The sequence below is a fragment of the Nicotiana tabacum genome, chromosome 4, assembly GCF_000715075.1.
Source record: "Nicotiana tabacum cultivar K326 chromosome 4, ASM71507v2, whole genome shotgun sequence".
Lineage (NCBI taxonomy): Eukaryota > Viridiplantae > Streptophyta > Magnoliopsida > Solanales > Solanaceae > Nicotiana > Nicotiana tabacum.
The window spans coordinates 105,011,567-105,031,704 of record NC_134083.1 but is presented as its reverse complement, the minus strand read 5'-3'; the positions used below and the strand labels follow the sequence as shown (position 1 = coordinate 105,031,704).

The window sequence follows — 20,138 nt, the reverse complement described above, 5'->3', positions numbered from 1 at the left end:
CGTAATCTAAGGCTAAAAATTTTCCAATTCATGTTATATATTGTCACACGGTGCCAATTTTTCAAAAACAGGGACCCAACCCAGTCCATTAAGGGCAGCTCAATCCAACCCGATTCGGGAAACAATGGGCTATCCCTTGATAGCCTGGTCGGCCCGGACCAATTGATAGGTATAGGCAGGAATGAGACACAGGAACGGTCAGGAATTGGGGAAACGACTGGATGGAACAAAAGAACAAACGTTCGTTCCTTGATCATATAGAATACCACAACTAAAGAGAGAAAAATCAGACACGAACCAGTTCCATTTACGTGTATATACACTTCTAAAAGTAGGTCTCAGATGAGACCGATAAACACCTCCTGGTTGCTGGATATACTTGGATTACCATCCAAATTACTGAATGCATCTGCAGCATAAAATCCAAAATCCACCAGTGGGTTGGTATCGCCTGCAGAAGACTTGAGCAGTTCTTCATCATCCATAAAAGTGGATATACTTCCCTCACAAGTGACAGCATTATCAGCGTTTTCATCAAGAGAAGGAGCTTCAACATAAACATTTGCCATATCAGCTAAAAGAACTTCTAGTGAGAACTTGGTATCACCATCTTCATTGGCTGCAAACTTCACATCTAAGATAGGGATGTCAAAATCCAGAGCAGAAGGCCTTGAATATTCACAAACATTTTGCATAGCGACCATGTGGTAACCTTTTGAAGCATCATGTTCTTCAGATTCAGCAGCATTTTCTAGATTACAAGAATTCATCTGTGGCTCACTGGTAGAATCTCTTACTTTAGTCTCTGCAACCTCATCATCTTGATCTGAAGGACAAGCAGCGGGATCATCCTGCGATCTGCAGACACTTTCTTGTGCATAAAGATGATGTTTTGAACCAATTATTCCAGAAGTTTCTCTAAGGTGCACATTTTCATGGAGAAATTTCTCCTGCCCTGCATATGGCTCAGAAGCAACAGTTGAACTTGCATTACACATGCTCTTGCTTTTATTAATATCAAGGAAGCCTCCAGGGTCCTGACTTCCAGTGCTTGGAGAAGCTATTTCAATATTTCCATTTTCTTCGCTTGCAAGTTCAGGAGCTACTGCAGAAGAACCTATGATAAAATTTGCATTCTCAAATTCGTACTCCTCCTCGGTGAAGTCGGGAGCTGCAACTGCTAGAATTTGAGTATACTTTGAAGGTATGTCATTGTCATTTCCCTCCAAAGTACAGTCATGAGCGATAACTGAATCACTGTGAGTAGATCGTGAAAACTCATTCTTCTCATTTACTACCTCACTAGCAGATCCAGAAGCAATAACTTCCGAAGTCCCATTATCTGGTAGAAGAACATGGGATGTGGACAGAAATCCAGAAAGTGCTGCAGCTAAAGCATCATCAATAGACAAAACTTGCTTCTGCATCTCTTGAGAAGAAACCTTTGCTGATTCAACACTATCATTTTCTTCTTCATCCTCTCCGCATGAAAACTCAGGGGCAACAATCACAAGATTTGGAAGAATATGCGAAGGATTTGAAGAAACAGGCAGGTCATCAGAAGGGTCGGACAACTTAGCGCAAGGGAGATCCTTCTTCTCCAGTTCTGATGCCCCACAAGGCCGATATTCACTTCCACCATTATACGAAGAGCTAGAATTGGAATCACTGCAGGTAAATGAAGGAGCTGTTATTCTTGTGCAGGACGTGACTTCAGAATATCGGGAGTTTTTTGCTAGAGCTTCTACTTGCTGCTCTAGCCGTTGAAGTCTCATTTCCATGCTGTTCATTGGACTAACCATGTTTTCTTCAAATTTCAAGCAAATATTTTCAATTCTGCTCACTCGCTCAACAAGTTGTTCAATGGCTATTTCAATACGAGCTTGTGATGCATCATTATTCATGGTGGAGATATTGTGGTTCTCTCTGCTTAAGTTCTGGTGTGTCAGAGGCTGGGAATGAGTTGGTTCGTCTATAGGCTTGTTAGTGACATCCAACTGCACTATATGATCAGCACTCATCCTCTTTTTCTGGTCATTTTCTTTCCTGGCATCAGCAAAATCAGATATCCTTGCTGCAATTCTCACTTCATTTTCCTTTCTTTGACTATCAAAAACATCTTTGTCCTGCTTATGGCTTATGCCTGATTTAGATAGTTGCAGAAGGGTAGGAACAAGCATGGCCATGAAAGAACTAGCTTGGTTTTCCATAAGAACTGCTGGGGTCTCAACCTCATTAGAGTCAATAGGGTCACCGCATATGTAAATTTCGTCAATGCATATAGAACCTTTATTCTGAAGAGATAAAAAGCGAATTGTCAGTGACATGCAGGGATCTGCATCACTAATTTGTGCTGTGGCCTCGTACAAATCCTGCAAGATAAGATCTGTAGTCAGAGAAAATATTGCAATCTTGTAATTTAACTTGGCTGTTTTCTCCATAATAAAGCAGTTGAATAAAAGAACAGAGACTCGGTAAAACTTTTGCTATTAATATTCCAAGAAACGCTATAGGACAGAATCATCTATGTCAAATGCCTAAAAATTTAATAGAGTTGATGTTATTACACTCAATATCTCCAATAGAATCCATTTTCCACAAGTTATCTTTAAACCATTTTCTTTGTTTTGTTTATACTACACAAGCAAGTCTGCATAAGTCATCTAATAGTGGTACCTCAATACTTCTCCGTTCATTCCCTGTTGTGTGCTTTTGCAGGCAGCTTACCACGTTCCCAACGAAAGGAGAATCAGGGACCTTAACGTCGACCCAGTCATCGTCGTTGGTGCAAAGTTTGGCTTCAGCTGGGACTCTACCTTCTGTTGGTTTTCCTACAAAATCCTTCAAATATTGCTGGGTAACTATGTCAATCCCACTAGCTTGGAGAAATTCTCCATCTCTTTCAGCTATGTTACAGCGGACGGTACATAGATACTCATCGTCGCTCTGCAGAGTAGGTGCATAGTATATCTCATAAACACGAGCAGTACTACGAACATAGACCTGCCTTATTTCATGCTTTTGCATAAGGCATACTGCAGATACAGAAATCGATAGCATCAGAATATAACAGTCGAGAAAAAAGTTTACTTAATTCTTTGGGATGCCACCTCTCGCTAAAGACTATGCAAACTAGTACAGGCATAGCTTGGAAGAACTTTAATCATTCCGGTTAAGGAGAGTGGAGAAGACCAAAAAAGAACTGCATTTTTCCCCAAGTAAACCTCAAACATATCACACTCTAAATACCCATAAGCAAAAATCTTGGATAGCTAGTGCATCACATTAAAATCAGCATCCTGGTTATATAGGGTTAAATTAGAATCCCGAACACTTAAATGAAATCACAACAAACACCATATATTCCAAAAACACGAAACGAGTGAACTCATAGCGCTATTGCTACTTAGCCTATGATACATCAAGTGAGCCGACAATCTCTGGGAATGGGCTCAAAACCCAATCAAGATGACTACAAGGGCAGTGTTAGGAACCTAGAAACCCTCCTAACCTTGATATGTTAATTTCCAAACACAATACAATATAGAAACACACGTCAACTGTTATTTATTTCCACCAACAAATTAAACAAGGTTTACAAATAGACAAACAACAACCGAGAACAATAATTCACCCAACAACAAGGTATTTCGAGGAACCTTATCCTCCAGATTTAATCACACAAAACCCTACAGAATAAACTGCCTCCCTTCCCCTCTTTCTAATACAAATAATACAAATTAAGCATCCTAACTTCTAGGTAACTGCTAGAAATGAAATACACACACATAGTATTAAATAAATAAAACAACTACATTTAAGCCTTATTGTCACCCTTCTTCCTGCGGTTACAGACCTTAGTAACAGCAAGTCTAACAATACCCGCCCCAACGAGTTTTACCTTGTCCTCGAGGTGAGAATGAGGAAACTAAGCATCAATAACTTCATACGATTCCCAAGTGTTCTCAAAGTCAGCTAAGTCCTTCCACTTAATCAAAACCTCCTGGAAGCCATTCAAGAGTGTCCGACAATCTACCACACTTTCAAGTTGCACTTGCATTTCAAGTTCTTCAGATAAGAAAGGAGGGAGCTGCTGAACTGGAGCAGAATCCTTCACAGCACGCTTTAGCCAAGAAACGTGAAATACGGAACGCACCCATGAATGAGGGGGTAAATCAAGGCGATAAGCAACTTCACCAATTTTACTCAAGACAATATATGGCCCATGGTAACGAGGGCTTAACTTCTCATTAACATTTTTAGCAAGTGAGCGAAGCTTGAAATGTTGCAAGCGAAGATAAACCAAATCACCTGGCTGAAACACATCACGACACTTAGCATCAGCATAAAGTTTCATTTGAACTTAAGCATGGGTTAGATTACCTTTGAGTTCGAACAGAAAGTCCTTGACTAAGAAAAGTGATGGGACGTCCTTCTTGCATTAGGACAGCTCCAACGCCTAATCCTGAGGCAACTGTCTCAACCACAAACACTTTGCTGAAATCCGAAAGTTCCAAAACCGGCAAAGTGACCATAGCCTCCTTAAGACAATCAAAAGCTAACGGAGCTTCTTCATTCGAACGAAAAGAATCTTTCTTGAGCAATTGTGTGAGTCGCCTGGCTATTTTTCCATAGTCACGAACAAACTTCCTGTAGTAACCCGTGAGTCCCAAAAATCCCCTCAAACCTTTAATGTCTTCGAGAATTGGCCAATTAACCACGCTTGTTATTTTGGTTGGATCCGCTGAAACTCTACTTGATGAAATAATATGTCCCAAATACTCCAGTTGCTGCTGTGTAAAATGATATTTTTATAGATTGACAACTATGAGAAATAATACACCGAAAAATTATATTATTGATGTGTTACAAGGACCCCTATTTATAACAATACACAATACATACATTACTCATGTTCCATGTGGGACTATGACTATTTACATGAACTAACTCTAATACTCCCCCTCAAACTGGTGCATATAAATTAAATGTACCGAGCTTGTTACATATATAAACTGGTACTCTAATACGAGAACTAGTGAGGGACTTGGTGAAAATATCTGCAAGTTGATCATTTGACTTCAAAAACTTTGTAACAATATATCCTGAGAGAATCTTCTCTTTGATGAAGTGACAACCAATCTCAATGTGTTTAGTCCTCTCATAGAACACTGGATTGGATGCAATATGAAGGACAGCTTGATTATCACACACAAGTTCCATATGACTGATTTCTCCAAATTTTAACTCCTTGAGCAACTGTTTGATCCAAACTAGCTCACATGTTGCCATAGTCATGGCTCGATATTCTGCTTCTGTGCTAGATCGAGGGACTACATTCTGTTTCTTGCTTTTCCAAGAGACCAAATTACCTCATACTAAAACACAACATCCAGATGTGAAACGTCTATCGGAAGGTGATCATGCCCAATCAACATTTGTGTATCCAACAATATGCTCATGGCCCCGATCCTTGAATAGAAATCCTTTGCCTGGAGCTGATTTTATATACCGAAGAATGCAAACAGCTGCATCACAATGACTATCGCAGGGAGAGTCCATAAACTGACTTACAACACTCACAGGAAATGAAATGGCAGGTCTAGTCGCTGTGAGGTAATTCAATTTGCCAATAAGCCCCCAATATCTTACAGGATCGCTAAGAGGCACCCCTTGTCCTGGCAGAAGTATAGCATTTGGATCCATAGGAGTATCAACAGGTCTGCAGCCTATCATTCCCGTCTCCTCAAGAATGTCTAAAGCATATTTTCTTTGTAAAATAACACTACCTTAGCTAGACTGAGCAACCTCAATACCTAAAAACTACTCCAATCTGCCTAGATCCTTAGTCTGGAAGTGCTGAAAGAGATGTTTCAGATTAGTAATACCATCCTGATCATTGTCAGTAATAACAATATCATCAACATAAACCACCAGATAAATAGACAGATTAGGAGCAAAATGCCGATAAAACACTGAGTAATCAGCTTCACTACGAGTCATGTCGAACTCCTGAATAACTGTGCTGAACTTGCCAAATCAGGCTCGGAGAGATTGTTTCAAACCACAAAGTGACCTGCGTAATCGACATACAAGACCACTAAACTCCCCCTGAGCAACAAAACCAAGTGGTTGCTCCATATAAACTTCATCCTCAAGATCAATGTGGAGAAAGACATTCTTAATGTCCAACTGATAAAGAGGCACATTCTTAATGTCCAACGGATAAAGAGGCCAATGACGAACGCAGCCATGGACAGGAAAAGGCGAACAGATGCGACTTTAGCCACGGGAGAGAAGGTGTCACTATAATCAAACCCAAATATCTGAGTATATCCTTTTGCAACCAGACGACCTTTAAGCCAATCAACTTGGCCATCCAGACCGACTTTGACTGCATAAACCCAACGACAACCAACAGTAGACTTACCTGAAGGAAGAGGAACAAGCTCCTAAGTACCACTCACATGTAAAGCAGACATCTCGACGATCATTGCATGTCACCATCCTGAATGAGATAGTGCCTTACCTGTAGACTTAGGAATGGAAACAGTGGGCAAAGACGATACAAAAGCATAATGAGGTGATGATAGACGGTCATAACTTAAACCAACATAATGGGGGTTAGGATTAAGTGTGGATCGTACACCTTTCCGAAGTGCAATCGGTGGACTAGGAGGAGACAAGTCCGCAGTCGGTGCAGAAGCTGATGCAGGACGTGAATTATCTAGGTCTGATGCTGGACATGAACGACGACGATAAGTCAAAAGTGGCGGCCTTGTGGCTGGAGATGTAGGAGGAGCAACTGTAGACTCCTCAGAAGTCGGTATAGGTAGGAGTGGTTGTGGTGGTATTGTGGACGTCGATGGGGATGTTAGAGGAGGAACAATAGATTCCTCACAAGTAGGTACAAGGCCTCAAATATATCTAGATGATTAGATGAAGTAAAGTAAGGCTGAGATTCAAAGAACGTGACATTGACTGACATAAAATACCTACGAAGATTAGGTGAGTAGCAACGATACCCCTTTTGAACCCGAGAATAGCCAAGTAAGACATACTGGAGAGCACGAGAAGCTAATTTATCTTTTCCGGGAGCTAAGTTATGAACAAAACATGTACTCCAAAACACGAAGAGGAAGAGAATATAAGGGTGACCTAGGGAATAATACTGAATGTGGAATATGATTTTGGATGGAAGATGAAGGCATCCGATTAATTAAGTAACAAGTTGTAAGAATTGGATCACCCCAAAAAAGCAGCGGAATATGGAACTCAATGAGAAGTGTGCGAGTAGTTTCAGTGAGATGCCTATTCTTTCTCTCTGCTATCCCATTCTGTTGAGGAGTATACGGACAAGATGTCTGATGGATAACTCCTTGAGAAGTCATAAACTACTAAAACTGAGAGGATAAATATTCTAAGGCAGTATCACTACGAAAAGTACGAATAGAAATACCAAACTGAGTTTTAATTTCAGCACAAAAACTCTGAAATATAGAAAACAACTGAGAACGATCTTTCATTAGGAAAATCCAAGTACATCTTGAGTATTCATCAATGAAACTAACAAAATAACGAAATCCTAATGTTGAACTGACTCTACTAGGACCCCATACATCAAAATGAACTAAAGAAAAAACAAACTCGGCACGACTTTCAACACTACGTGAAAATGTAGCTCGAATATGTTTCCCAAGTTGACACGACCCACAGTCTAATGTAGATAAACTAGACAAACTAGGCACCATCTTCTGAAGCTTGGATAAACTCGAATGTCCTAAACGTCTGTGAATTAGGTCCGGAGAATCTGTGATGGAGTTTTAATATATGCAGCACCTCCCGCAAATGATCCAAGTGAGTAGGAAATTTTGCACTATAAATAATGTCATAAAAAAGGACCAATACAATATCTCATTCATCAAAGCTTGAAAGGTGGATGGAGTATTAGTCAACCCAAATGGCATGACCAAAAACTCATAGTGGCCTTCATGTGTACGAAAAGCTGTCTTGGCTACATCCTCCTTGCAAACCTGGATTTGATGGTACCCCGATCTTAGATCCAACTTTGAAAAAATAGTGGCATCTCCAAGCTCATTGAGTAACTCGTCCATTGCTGGAATTGGAAATTTATCGAGAACAATAATCTTATTAAGGGCTCGATAATCCACGCAAAATCGCCAACCGCCATCTTTTTTTGCGAACTAGCTATACTGGACTAGAGAAAGCACTTGTACTTGGTTGGATGATACCAGCTACTAACATTTCCTGTACAATTTGCTCAATCTCATTTTTTTGGTAATGAGGATAAGGATATGGACGAATATTGGGTGGATTAGATCCCTTTTTTAGTCGGATAGCATGGTTATGACTCCTACTAGGTGGCAGCCCTTTCAATTCCTCAAACAAAGTTCCAAATTCTTCTGGTAATTGCTGCAAATCTAAATTCTCTTGTTCTTCCTTTGCTGTTATCTCATTCAAATCAACATAATACCGTTCGAAATCTTTTTGCAAAGCTTTAAACAAAGTTTTAAGTGAAGCCACCGATTTGGACAATAAGGGCTCTCCTCAAACAACTCGTGTTTGCCCTTCTATTTCAAATTTTAGTGTTAATGTTTTGAAATTGGCTAGAATATCCCCCAAAGTCTCCGGCCACTCTACTCCTAACACTACATCGGCACTGCCCAAATTGAAAAGGAAATAATCATGTATTACCCGCAATTCGTCAATCCACAATTCCTCTTCTTTGCATCTTCCCATACTTCTCACCTGATGTCCATTCCCCAATTCAACCAAAAACCGCTTAGTTTCTGTTTGTTTAACCTTTATGCTTCGACCACTTTGCGAGAGATAAAATTCGTTGATGCTCCGCAATCAATCAACACAATACCTTTCTTCCCCGATATTGTTGCCCATACTTTTAAAAACTTCTTTGAGGTAAATCCTGCAATAGAGTGCAAAGACAACTACATTAACTTTTGTGACTCCGGTTGTCCGTGATCATTCAATTGGTATATCCCCGCATTTATTACTTCCTCTGAATACTCATATATGCCTCCTTCTTCATCAGCCTCTACTGCCACAATAAGCAGATTTAACTATTTTGAATTGCACCAGTGATTGGGCTATATTTTTCATCGCAGCAAAAACTAAGTCCTCTTCTTAATTTATCTTGATACTCTGCATCAAATAGCCTTTTGTATGCTCCCCCACGCCTTGTAGAAGTTTCTGGCCCTCCACATGTTTTCTCCTTGCTTTGCTCTTGAAATAATCGTGGTACTGCTGTAACAGTTGTAGGTGCAGAATAAAAGGGTGTTGTGGTTACACGCACATGCGAACTTGTAATGCTTCATGTTCGACTATTGTCAGTTACAGGAAAATGCATTGGACCCTTAGGAAGGGCCATACGCATATGTCTTGGCAAGTGGCTTGGCTAAGAGCCCAATTCTTCTTCAATACGTTGGTTTTGATCCATAATCTAGGTTAGAGTTCCCAACTTGCTAAGATACAATTCTCCTCTTTCAGGCTATTTATAAAAATTCCCATTGAAACCTCATCATCGGCATCCCTCAAGGGTGCTGAAAGTAATTCGAGATCTCTTTATTGGGCCACACTTCCAGTTTGTTGCAACCCTATCAAAACCTCACATAAGTTCCCTAACTATGATGGAGTAAACCGTTCGAGTATGGCTACTCGAAACACATCCCATGTGACAATCGACATTCTTATTTCCCATCATTGGAACCAATTTAGGGCTTTACCTTCAAGACAAACAGCAGCAACCTCCAATTTATCCTTGTCATCAATGCTGGTGAAATGAAAATAGTGTTCTACTCTATTAAGCCACCCATATGGGTTATCACCAGAGAATAAGGGCAATTCCAGTCTTCTCAGACACGTTTTATCACGAAATTGTGGCTGAACTTCTTCTCGGTGTCCACCAACTCTCTGATTGCCACTGTTCTCTGCCATCACCTCTGTGTGTTTAATTGGATCTTCCCCCATTGATTTTCCTTTCATATGTCGAAGGATTTCAGCATCATGTTCACCTTGTTTCTGCATCCAGTCACGAAACTGCCCCAAGCAGTCCCGTACTGAGCCAATCTCCTCTTGTACTTCCTCCATTATCTTCTCCAACCCTTTAATCCTCCCCTCCATTCTGGTTGAGACCACGAAGACTCCAATATCAAATCTGTTAGGATCCTAGAAACTCTGCTAGCCTTAATCTGTTAATTTCCAAACACAATACAATATAGCAACACACGTCAACTGTTATTTATTTCCACCAACAAATTAAACTAGGTTTACAAATAGACAAACAACAACTGAGAACAATAATTCAGCTGATAAGCCACAAGAGAGATTTTCCGACAAGAAAAAAGTTGGTTGAGACACGGGATGATAGGGCGGCCGGCCCGACTTTCGGTACATTCCGCCAACTCGATTTCAATACTAAGTAAGCTCCTCATCGCATACCAAGGTATTTCGAGGAACCTTATCCTCCAAATTCAACCACAGAAAACCCTACACAATAAACTATGATGTACTTTCAAGGTTTTGCACCTCTCAAGTACAAAGAAGAGAGAAAAATACCGTACTTAGCCAATCTCCTCTTGTACTTCCTCCATTATCTTCTCCAACCATTCAATCCTCCCTTCCATTCTGGTTGAGACCTTGAAGACTCTAATATCAAATCTGTTAGGATCCTAGAAACTCTGCTAACCTTGATCTGTTAATTTCCAAACACAACACAATATAGCAACACACGCCAACTGTTATTTATTTCCACCAACAAATTAAACAAGGTTTACAAATAGACAAACAACAACTGAGAACAATAATTCAGCCGATAAGCCGCAAGAGAAAATTTCCGACAAGAAAAAAGTTGGTTGAGACACGGGATGATAGGGCGGGCGACCGACTTTCGGTACTTTCTGCCAACTCGATTTCAATACTAAGTAAGCTCATCATCGCATACAAGGTATTTCGAGGAACCTTATCCTCCAAATTCAACCACAGAAAACCCTACAGAATAAACTGTGATGTACTTTCAAGGTTTTGCACCTCTCAAGTACAAGGAAAAGAGAAAAACAACGGCACTCCGCTAAAAATTTTCACAAAACTAGCAAAAGCGTTCTTCAAACTCACGTTAGAAGAATATAAGATGAAAAGAAACCTCACTCACACGTTCTTCAATCCCGCAAGATTGCAAGAAGCGTTGAATAAAGGAAAGACAATGAATAAAAAGTTAATCAGGTTTTTGAAGCAAGAGCTTAGAAAAACTAATCACCCCCCTTTATTTTCAGCATATTGAGCCCTTTAAATAGGTCTTGCAATGAGTAAAATTGATAAGGTTAAGGAAAACTAATCCTAATTAAACTAGAATAAGAATAAGGCTAAGAAAACTTATCCTAACTAAAATAGGAAAAAGAATTCTAGTAGGAATGGACTACCAACTAACAATCCTAGTTTGACTAGAACAATAAATATAATCCCACTAAAACAACAACAAACAACAAACTCAGTGAAATCTCACACGTGGGGTTTGAGGAGGGTAATGTGTACATAGACATTACCCCTACCTTATGAAGGAAGAAAGGTTGTTTCCGATAGACCCTCGGCTCAAGAACAATGAAAAGGGCACAATAAACAAGCAATAATAATGGCAAGAAAATAAGATAACGGAAACAAATAGCACCACATGTAATAGCAAAGATCTAGGAATACGAAGCTACAAGAGAAGTGCGAAAACTACCGGCAATAATGCCACATCGTCTAACAAGAAGGAACGCGGTATAGGAAAATACAAGACTAGTACTAATACTACCAGTACGACTAGAAGAGACTCTCGACTACCTGTCAACCCACAATCCTAATTCTCGACCCCCACACCTTTCTATTGAGGGTTATGTCCACAGTAAGCTGAAGCAGTGTCATGTGCTGCCTAAACCCTCTCCCAGTACTTCCTAGGCCTCCATCTATCTCTTCTCTGACCCGCCATGGTCAACCTCTCGCATCTCCTCACTTGGGCATCGATGTCTCTCCTCTTCACATGCCCAAACCATCTCGGTCTCGATTCCCGCAACTTGTCTTCCACAGGAGCCACACCCACCTTGTCCCTAGTAACTTCATTCCTAATCCGGTCTTTCCTAGTATGCCCACACATCCATCCCAACATACTCATCTCTGTTACTTTCATCTTTTGGACATGAGATTTCTTGACTGGCCAACACTCCGCTCCATAGAACATAGTCGGCCTAACTACCACTTTGTAGAATTTGCCTTTAAGTCTTGGTGGCACATTCCTATCACACAAAACACCAGACGCAAGCATCCATTTCATCCACCCCACTCTAGCACGATGCGTAACATCCTCGTCAATCTCCCCGTTCCCCTGAATAACAGACCCAAGATATTTGAAACTATCTCTCTTGGAGATGACTTGTGTATTAAGCTTCACCTCCGCTTTTGTTTCCTGCGTCCCCACACTGAACTTGCACTCCAAGTATTCAGTTTTTGTCCTACTCAACTTGAAACTTTTAGACTACAAGGTCTACCTCCACAGCTCCAGCTGATCGTTAACCCTGCAGCGCGTCTCATCAATTAGCACTATGTCATCTGCAAATAACATACACCATGGCACCTCCTCCTGAATGTGGCGCGTCAGCACGTCCATCGCTAGAGCAAATAAAAATGGGCTAAGAGCCGAACCTTGATGTAACCCCATCATCACAGGAAAATAATCCTACTAAAACAAGAATCAAATTACTAGAAAACAAGAAATATGAAATCCTAATCTTTAGGGAAAGAAATTCTAATCTTGAATGGACTTCTTGAATTTCTTGGATTCTTGACCTTCTTGATTTTGCATCAAACTGCCTCCCTTCCCCTCTTTCCAATACAAATAATACAAAATAACCATCCTAACTTCTAGGTAATTGCTAGAAATACATACACAAAGTACTAAATAAATAAAACAGTTACATTTAAGCCTTATTGTCAGCCTTCTTCCTGTGGTTATAAACCTTAGTAACAGCAGATCTAACAGGCAGTGAATATCAGTATTGATTATTAAGAGAAAATTCTATAAAAAGGATTATTGAGAAAATATAATTCAAGATGGAACCAATAAAGATGATCTCAAACTCTCTAGAAAACACGTCAAAAGATAACAACAAAATCTATCGCAATAGATATTAAGTCCATAGCGAAGATAAACCATTAAACTGATCCTTGCAAACCAAAAACAAGATCAACAAAACTTATAGTCAGTTCCTCCTTAAGAATTTCCATTATATAGCCCAAAATTTTGCACCCAAAGTAGCTTGCTAGGTGTAATCAATGTCTTCAAGATAGCATCTTCAGATTCACCTTTGAGACGACATGTGTTTATATTTTCTCCAGCAGAGAAGTAATAAGAAGGGAGCATTGGAACAACAGTAAAGTTGTCTCCATGTGACCTATAGGTCACGGGTTCGAGCCATAGAATCATCCACTAATGCTTGCTACCTACATCACATGCTTCGTGCATCGGGCTGCCACTTTTTAGAGGATTAATAATAAGGTACAATGATATTGCATTGATAAGCTTGAAGACCTCTTTAACATTCCAGATTAACAAAAGCATCCTTTTCATACATACATTTGTAACAAAGAAACAAAGGGTATCGACGGAACCAACTGATTTCATGACAACCTATGTCTAGACTCCAGACACGATATGCAGTAGCAACTTAATTATTAAAAATCTAATTAAGAGATATGCTTGTTCTTAAAGCAAGCCAGAAGATTTTAGCCATGCATAGCATCTTCAAATATTATAGTCTTTTTAGTAGTAGGATTCTATGATCCTTCAATCAGCAAGTTACTATACAGTCCTACAGTTGGGCAGCATCATGGCTTCATTAAATCCAAAATGCTTTGAAAATCAAACATCCAATACAGCAGAGCCCAATGCCCCAACTAGTTTAGATTGAGGCATACTTGATTTGACTGATTGATTTATTGAAGAATATTTAAAAAGCATAAATTCTCCTCTCTAAGTTGTTCTAGTTTAAGCACAACCAGGGGAGCAACAGTGGTTCCCCACATAAGGTAAACCCACCCATTGGTGGTGGGGACGGAGGTACTTTGTGTAAAGCCCCGTAAATTTCGCCAAGGAATTTGAGGTTTTGTGGTGTCGAGGTAGATTTATGTGTTTTAGGACTGTAGAACTCGCCGCGGTACGGACTTTTTGGGTTGAAGAATGCTCTGAGGAGTGGATGGAAATTTTTGGCAGAAGAGGGCAATTCAGCGGTCTGTTTCGCGGGCCGCATAATCATCGCGGAGTTGAGCAGAAAGTTGTTGAATTTTGAAGGTCAATTTGCGATCCATTCTGCATTCGCATATCCATTTCGCGGTCCGCATTTTTCGTCGCAAATTTGGCACGAAGAATTTTGTTGGGTCATTCTGCGGCCGCATAAGTGGTCTGCGGACCGCAGACCGGTCCAGACCAGCCCAGTTCTTGGCATCATTTTCGCGGCCCATTTTGCGGGCCGCATATCTGTTATGCGGGTCATTTTCCTATTTTTATAACCCGGCCCCATTTTAATAAATAGCCTTTGGGGCTTATTTTGTAACGATTGTCTGCTGATTTTAGAGAGAGGTAAGAGCATTTTAGAGAGGAAGAAAATCTAGCATTCTAATCATCCAATCTTACACCTACCTTCAAGAATCAAGGAAGTCAATCACTAGATTATCATCTATCCGGGTAAGTCCTACTCCTAAGCTTTCATGCAAGAGGTTATGAGTTCTAGTGTATTGTGGGGTTGGAAATAGGCCATGCATGTGACAATAGGCTGTAGTATGTGGGATTAATGAACCATTTTTGTTAGTTTCTTGTTGAAATTGGTTCTTGGTGAGTTTGTTTCTTTATATTTTGACTCCCCTTAATAAAAATCATGGCTCCGCCACAGAGTTCTAGTGTATTGTAGGGTTGGAAATAGGCCATGCATGTGACAATAGGTTGTAGTATGTGAGGTTAATGAACCATTTTGGGTAGTTCTTGTTGAAATTGGTTGAGGGAGGAAGAGATTACCATTGTAGAGCTTCGTAGTCTATCTTGCATGCTAGGTGTTTGACAAAATTCCTAGAAGAGTTACACCATGGGAATCCTTCTAATTATTAACCGATTTTCGCTATCTTCCTATAGATTGTTATTGCTAGAAGTGTGGGGCGTTGTAGTAATTTAAGGAAAGCTCAAACAAGGTACGGTGGCTAAACTACTCTCTTAGAAATGAATTCCATGATGTTCCCGTAAGTTTCAAGTATGGTTGGCTCAAGTTCCTTATTCCCACGTTCCGAGTTGTTCCCAATAAATTCGATTGTCCTGAGTAAGCAAAGTGTCGAGAATTATGTATTCAAAATGTTCTGAATGATATGTGTATTAAAATGTTACGGCTTTGAGTCGTGTTTCAAATGAAAGCCCATTATGCTCAACTTGGAAAGAATACTCAATGCGTCTAAAACTCCTATTGCTCATATATATACTTAAGGCCTCGATTTCGAATGTTCATATGGTTGATAATCTATAAAAATGCTTGAAAGTGAAAGAAGTGAGTTGGGGGTATAAAGTGTGGTCAACGTACCAAGGACGAAAATTATATTTGTGGCCAATGGTGCCAGGGAAATGAAGTGATGTGAGAAAGGTTATGAAATGAGCCTTGATTCAACTGTTCCAAATTGACTTCAAAAATAGATTTGCCTAAAACCTTATGTACTCAAGTCATGCCCAAATGTGGCTGTTTTAACTAATGTTATGCTTTGTAAGTATTTCCAATGTGTTTTGAGCTCTTATATATTCATGAGTTGAAATTGTGTATTGCCCTTTTGGGAAAAGTATTTCAAGAATAAATGATGTGTTACTCGATTATGATTTTAACTTGTGCTTTGATTGCTAACCATTCTACTCTATTTCTCCACCGTGTTTAAAGTTTTCATTACTAATGAACCTAAAGTTGTGATTTCCGAAATATTCTATTTGTTGATATTTGTGATGATAATCCTTGTAAGTAAAGAAATGAAAGTGTGGAATATAAGATACGGCCACCGTGCCTTGGGATGAAGAATCATAAGTATGGCCAAGAGAGCCAATGAAATAATAATGATGTTGTGAATGGTTGAAGTTACTAACGAGGCTATATATAGTGTGAAAGTTAATGAGGTGGATATAAAATAGATTTGTGCTTTTGTTTCCCTTGTGTGCAAACCAAAAATATTTTTGGGAGTATCATTAGCAAACCGAGAAAGGGTGGGCCATAAGGCTCACACCCGAAACTACACGTGCCGGTATAGGGGTGGAATGTGATGATTATTCCCCTTATTTGGGATGAGATTGAAATATTGATGTGATTATGGTTATTCCCCTTAATTGGGATGAGGTTGATATTAGCTGTGAATTGGAAAGTCAACCCACACAGCATATGTTGTAAGGCGGCCTAGCCGATCGGGTGGAGATCGGACGCCATGTTGCGCACATGGTGGTACTACTCTTGGAAACACCTTTTTTCGCATCACATGTCAAACCACATTGTTCGTGGGAAGATGGCCTAGCCGATCGGGCGTGATCGGACTCCGTGCTAAAAACATGGCGGTATATCGGTGCTAATGATCTCCCAACCAAAAATATATAATATTTTTCGTATTTTGAAAATTGTTATGTTTTAATTTGGCATTTGGATATCATTGATTGTTACTTGTTGCTCCATGGCGTTTCCCCTTCTGTTATTGGCTTTCTATTTCGAAAGAGGACATTTAGCTTTACATACTAGTACTATTCCATATGTATTAACGTCCCTTTTGTCGGGGGCGCTGCATATTCAATGGATGCAGGTGGTTCGTCAGCGGGCGGTTTTGATCCTCGTTAGCAATTACTCTCTATTCATCAGATTTTGGTGAGCCCTACTATGTTCCGGGCTTCATGTCATTTGACGTTGTACTTTATGTTTTGAGGTATAGTCGGGGCCTTGTCACCGGCACTTCCATACTACTCTTTTGTTGTACTTAGAGGCTCTGTAGACAGGTTGTGGGTGGTGTATGATATTGGGAATTAAACTAATAAGTGTTGGTATTTGGGCAAATATGTTTTTCATCATATCTATAAACTTGTAATATTTTAGAAATCATAAATGAATATCCTTTAGTAATGAAAAAGATTGTGGAACACTTGACTCTTCTCATATCTATCACTTGTACCGGTTCTTATATTGTTAATGGGCAAGGTTGGGTAGAAGGCATCTAGCATGCTTGCTCGGCTGGGGTATCCCGGTTGAGTGCTGGTCGCGCTCCCCGAGGTCGGGGCGTGACACTTTGCCCCTAGAGCAAGCCTAACTCCTCGATTTAATTGCTTTCCTTCCCTAATTCTCTGTAACAGCTAAAGTTGAAGAGCTCTACCAAACCTTAGTATTACTAAAGAAAGAGTGTACACCGATTCCACCCAAAATGGATGAAGTAATCAAATTTCATGAAATTTGCCATAAAATTTGCAATCTCTTTTTTCTCACAAATAAGAAAACAAACAATCACTCGATCGACTAGGTCTCTGGTTCAAGTCGCAGATATGAATACTTTGTACTTCATTCTAATAGTAAGTCAAATTAGGAGATTTCTATCCCGACACTACCGTACAAGTAAGTCTCTAACTCTAGAGAAACAGCGGCCCTAAATTGCATAATTAGTAATTGCAACATATACAATTGATTTAATCAATAAACAGCACGATATGTTAATTTTTTATTTTGATTTTGATTTTGATAGTCACTTACACTTGATTTCGCAGGGGGCAAAATCCGGTGAAGGTCCGTCGAGGATAAGAGGAGATATCTGAGTGGATTCAGAGTAAATGGAGGATTCGAAGGTGATGCAAGTTTGGAGAGAGCCAAGAGAGATGGTCCAGTTAGTTGAGGAGCTCCACGACGTATTCGTGTGATCACCGCCCATGTCCTCAGTCGGAGTTGCCCCCATTGTGGTGTGCGTCTTTTTGGCTTCCTCTTTTACCGAGCACCAAACTGATTTTTATACCCTGCTATCGTAGAGAAGAATGTCACCAATCTTCAACTAAGCGTTTTGCGTACGGTTCCATTTTTTCCTCTTTTTTCTTTCTCATACATTATTTTTTTGCTGGAGTTTCGCTTCTGTTTTCCCAATTTCTTTTTCTTTTTTGCCTTTAACCTTAGTTAAGTAGAATAGAATACCAGATACTCGTGGCAAACTGGCAATTGAGTTTCAATTATAAATGCAAATTACATAATTTTTCTTTTTTTCTGATTAAAGTTCATTTATTAAAAGCATAGAAATAGTTCAAGGAGGATTATTACAAATTGGGATTAATAATTAATCCCGAGAAGTCTTTGCGGTACATAAATAAAACATGCAAGGGAGGGAGATTCCAGCATAGGGTATCTGAATTGATTCCTATCATTCTTATCTTTCCATTCTGCGCCGAGGAGTCTACTACCCTATTAGCTTCTTTATATGTATGGCTCAATGGTGGTCAGTCCATTGCCCTTACGAGAAACCTGCAATTATTAATGTATAGCGTAAAATATGCTATGTCACGTGGCCGTCCAAAAAAGGGACACGTGAAATCCAAGACAGGGATGGCCAAAGACCGAAGGCAACTATTTCATTTGTCACCGGAAATAATAACGCTCATAAAAATGTGATAAATGCTCTTCGCACGGTAGCATTTAATAGAGAATATTTCATGGCATTAAAAGCAATTACCCGTTACAGGAAATTTGGCATTTATGTTCACTGTTACATCTTCATCAATGCCCCTCATAATTGACATTAAAGAAGGGCACGATCCTAGGACCTCGTTCATAGCTATAAATAGTAAGCTCAGTTGTCATTGTAGAGGACATGAATTTTCTGGCAAACTTACGCTACATTTTATACAAAGCTCAATACAATCTTATCTTCTTACTTTTTGATTTTGCTATTGTTGTGCCCGGAAATCCTCTTCCCGAAATTGTTGCTTCTGTTGTTTCGTCTATCCTAAGGCTAAGTATTGCATAATTCTTCGATTATTTATTATTTCAGGATCAAATTAATTCACTTGTCTAGAAACCACGTATAAATTCAACTGTACCGTTTTACGGGTAAACAGTTCGGCGCCCACCGTGGGGCCTAGACAGCCGTGTAATTAAATTGATCCTTGCCTTTTTTACTAACGTGTTTTGATTATTTTGTCTTAGAAAAAATCATAAGAAATAGCAGATAACGCTGATAACGATATGCACAACCCGAGATTCGAGGGGATCAGCCTCATTTTGAGGAGTCAATCAGTGACACCCATAATGAGGGGAATGACGCTACACCGGTGCATGATAGGCAATATCCTCAATATGTTCGGGAGACCACTCCCGATGATGCTGATGAGGAATAGGTCGTTGATGCGGTAAGGGTCTTGCAAGAGCTACAGGCGATCATTCTAGGCCACCTCACACGACAAGATAAGGTTATGACGGAGTTGAAGCAGGCGTTGTCGGGAGCTTCAAATAATGCAAATAGACGAGATCTGGTTCCTCCCGGGATTCCCACGAATCAAACGACACAGCGGGCCGACAACAACACTCCCAAGGGTGAAATTGGCTCTGATGCAGCAAGGGGGAACGGATCCGGCCTCAACAGCGAGAATGATCCTTTCAAGAATGAACTTTTACAATTTATGAGGAAAGTGAACGCCCGCATGGACCAGATCCCGGGCGGGCGACTCGAAAAAGTATACTCAATTATCATATAAGCCAAGTGCGGCACTAGAGTTAATCCCGAAGTGGTTCAAAATGCCTGAAGTGCCAAAGTATGACGGAACTTCAGACCCCCAGGAGCATATTACCACCTACACAACGGCGGTAAAGGGAAATGATTTAGCTCCTCACGAAATTGAATCTGTGTTGCTAAAGAAATTTGGAGAAGCCCTCACGAGGGGAGCCTTTACATGGTATTCGCTATTACCCGAGCATTCCATAGACTCGTTTGAAATGCTCGCGGATTCTTTCATCAAGGCTCATGCCGAGGATAGAAAAGTATAGGCCTGAAAGGCTACATATTCAGGATTGCGCAAGGATAGTCTGAGCTGCTACGAGAGTTCGTTACCC

The 20,138-nt window shown here is 40.1% G+C and overlaps 1 protein-coding gene across 1 annotated transcript; it reads right to left on the bottom strand.

Annotated features, from left to right (window-relative positions):
• Nucleotides 1–224: 224 nt before the first annotated feature.
• Nucleotides 225–18,239, bottom strand: LOC107765075 (uncharacterized). The gene is made up of 3 exons (XM_016583677.2): nucleotides 17,802–18,239; nucleotides 2,677–3,035; nucleotides 225–2,372 (listed from the first exon to the last, which is right to left on the bottom strand). Exons 1-3 carry the CDS (start codon nucleotides 17,998–18,000, stop codon nucleotides 339–341), a joined length of 2,592 nt encoding a protein of 863 aa, XP_016439163.2. The 5' UTR covers nucleotides 18,001–18,239; the 3' UTR covers nucleotides 225–338.
• Between the last annotated feature and the right edge of the window lie 1,899 nt (nucleotides 18,240–20,138).

Coding starts and splice junctions, on each gene's coding strand:
- LOC107765075 (XM_016583677.2), bottom strand. CDS start 18,000: ATGGGGGCAACTCCGACTGAGGACATGGGCGGTGATCACACGAATACG. Junction 3,036..17,801: donor TGCCCCCTGCGAAATCAAGT/GTAAGTGACTAT, acceptor CTGTATCTGCAG/TATGCCTTATGCAAAAGCAT. Junction 2,373..2,676: donor ATGAACGGAGAAGTATTGAG/GTACCACTATTA, acceptor CTTATCTTGCAG/GATTTGTACGAGGCCACAGC.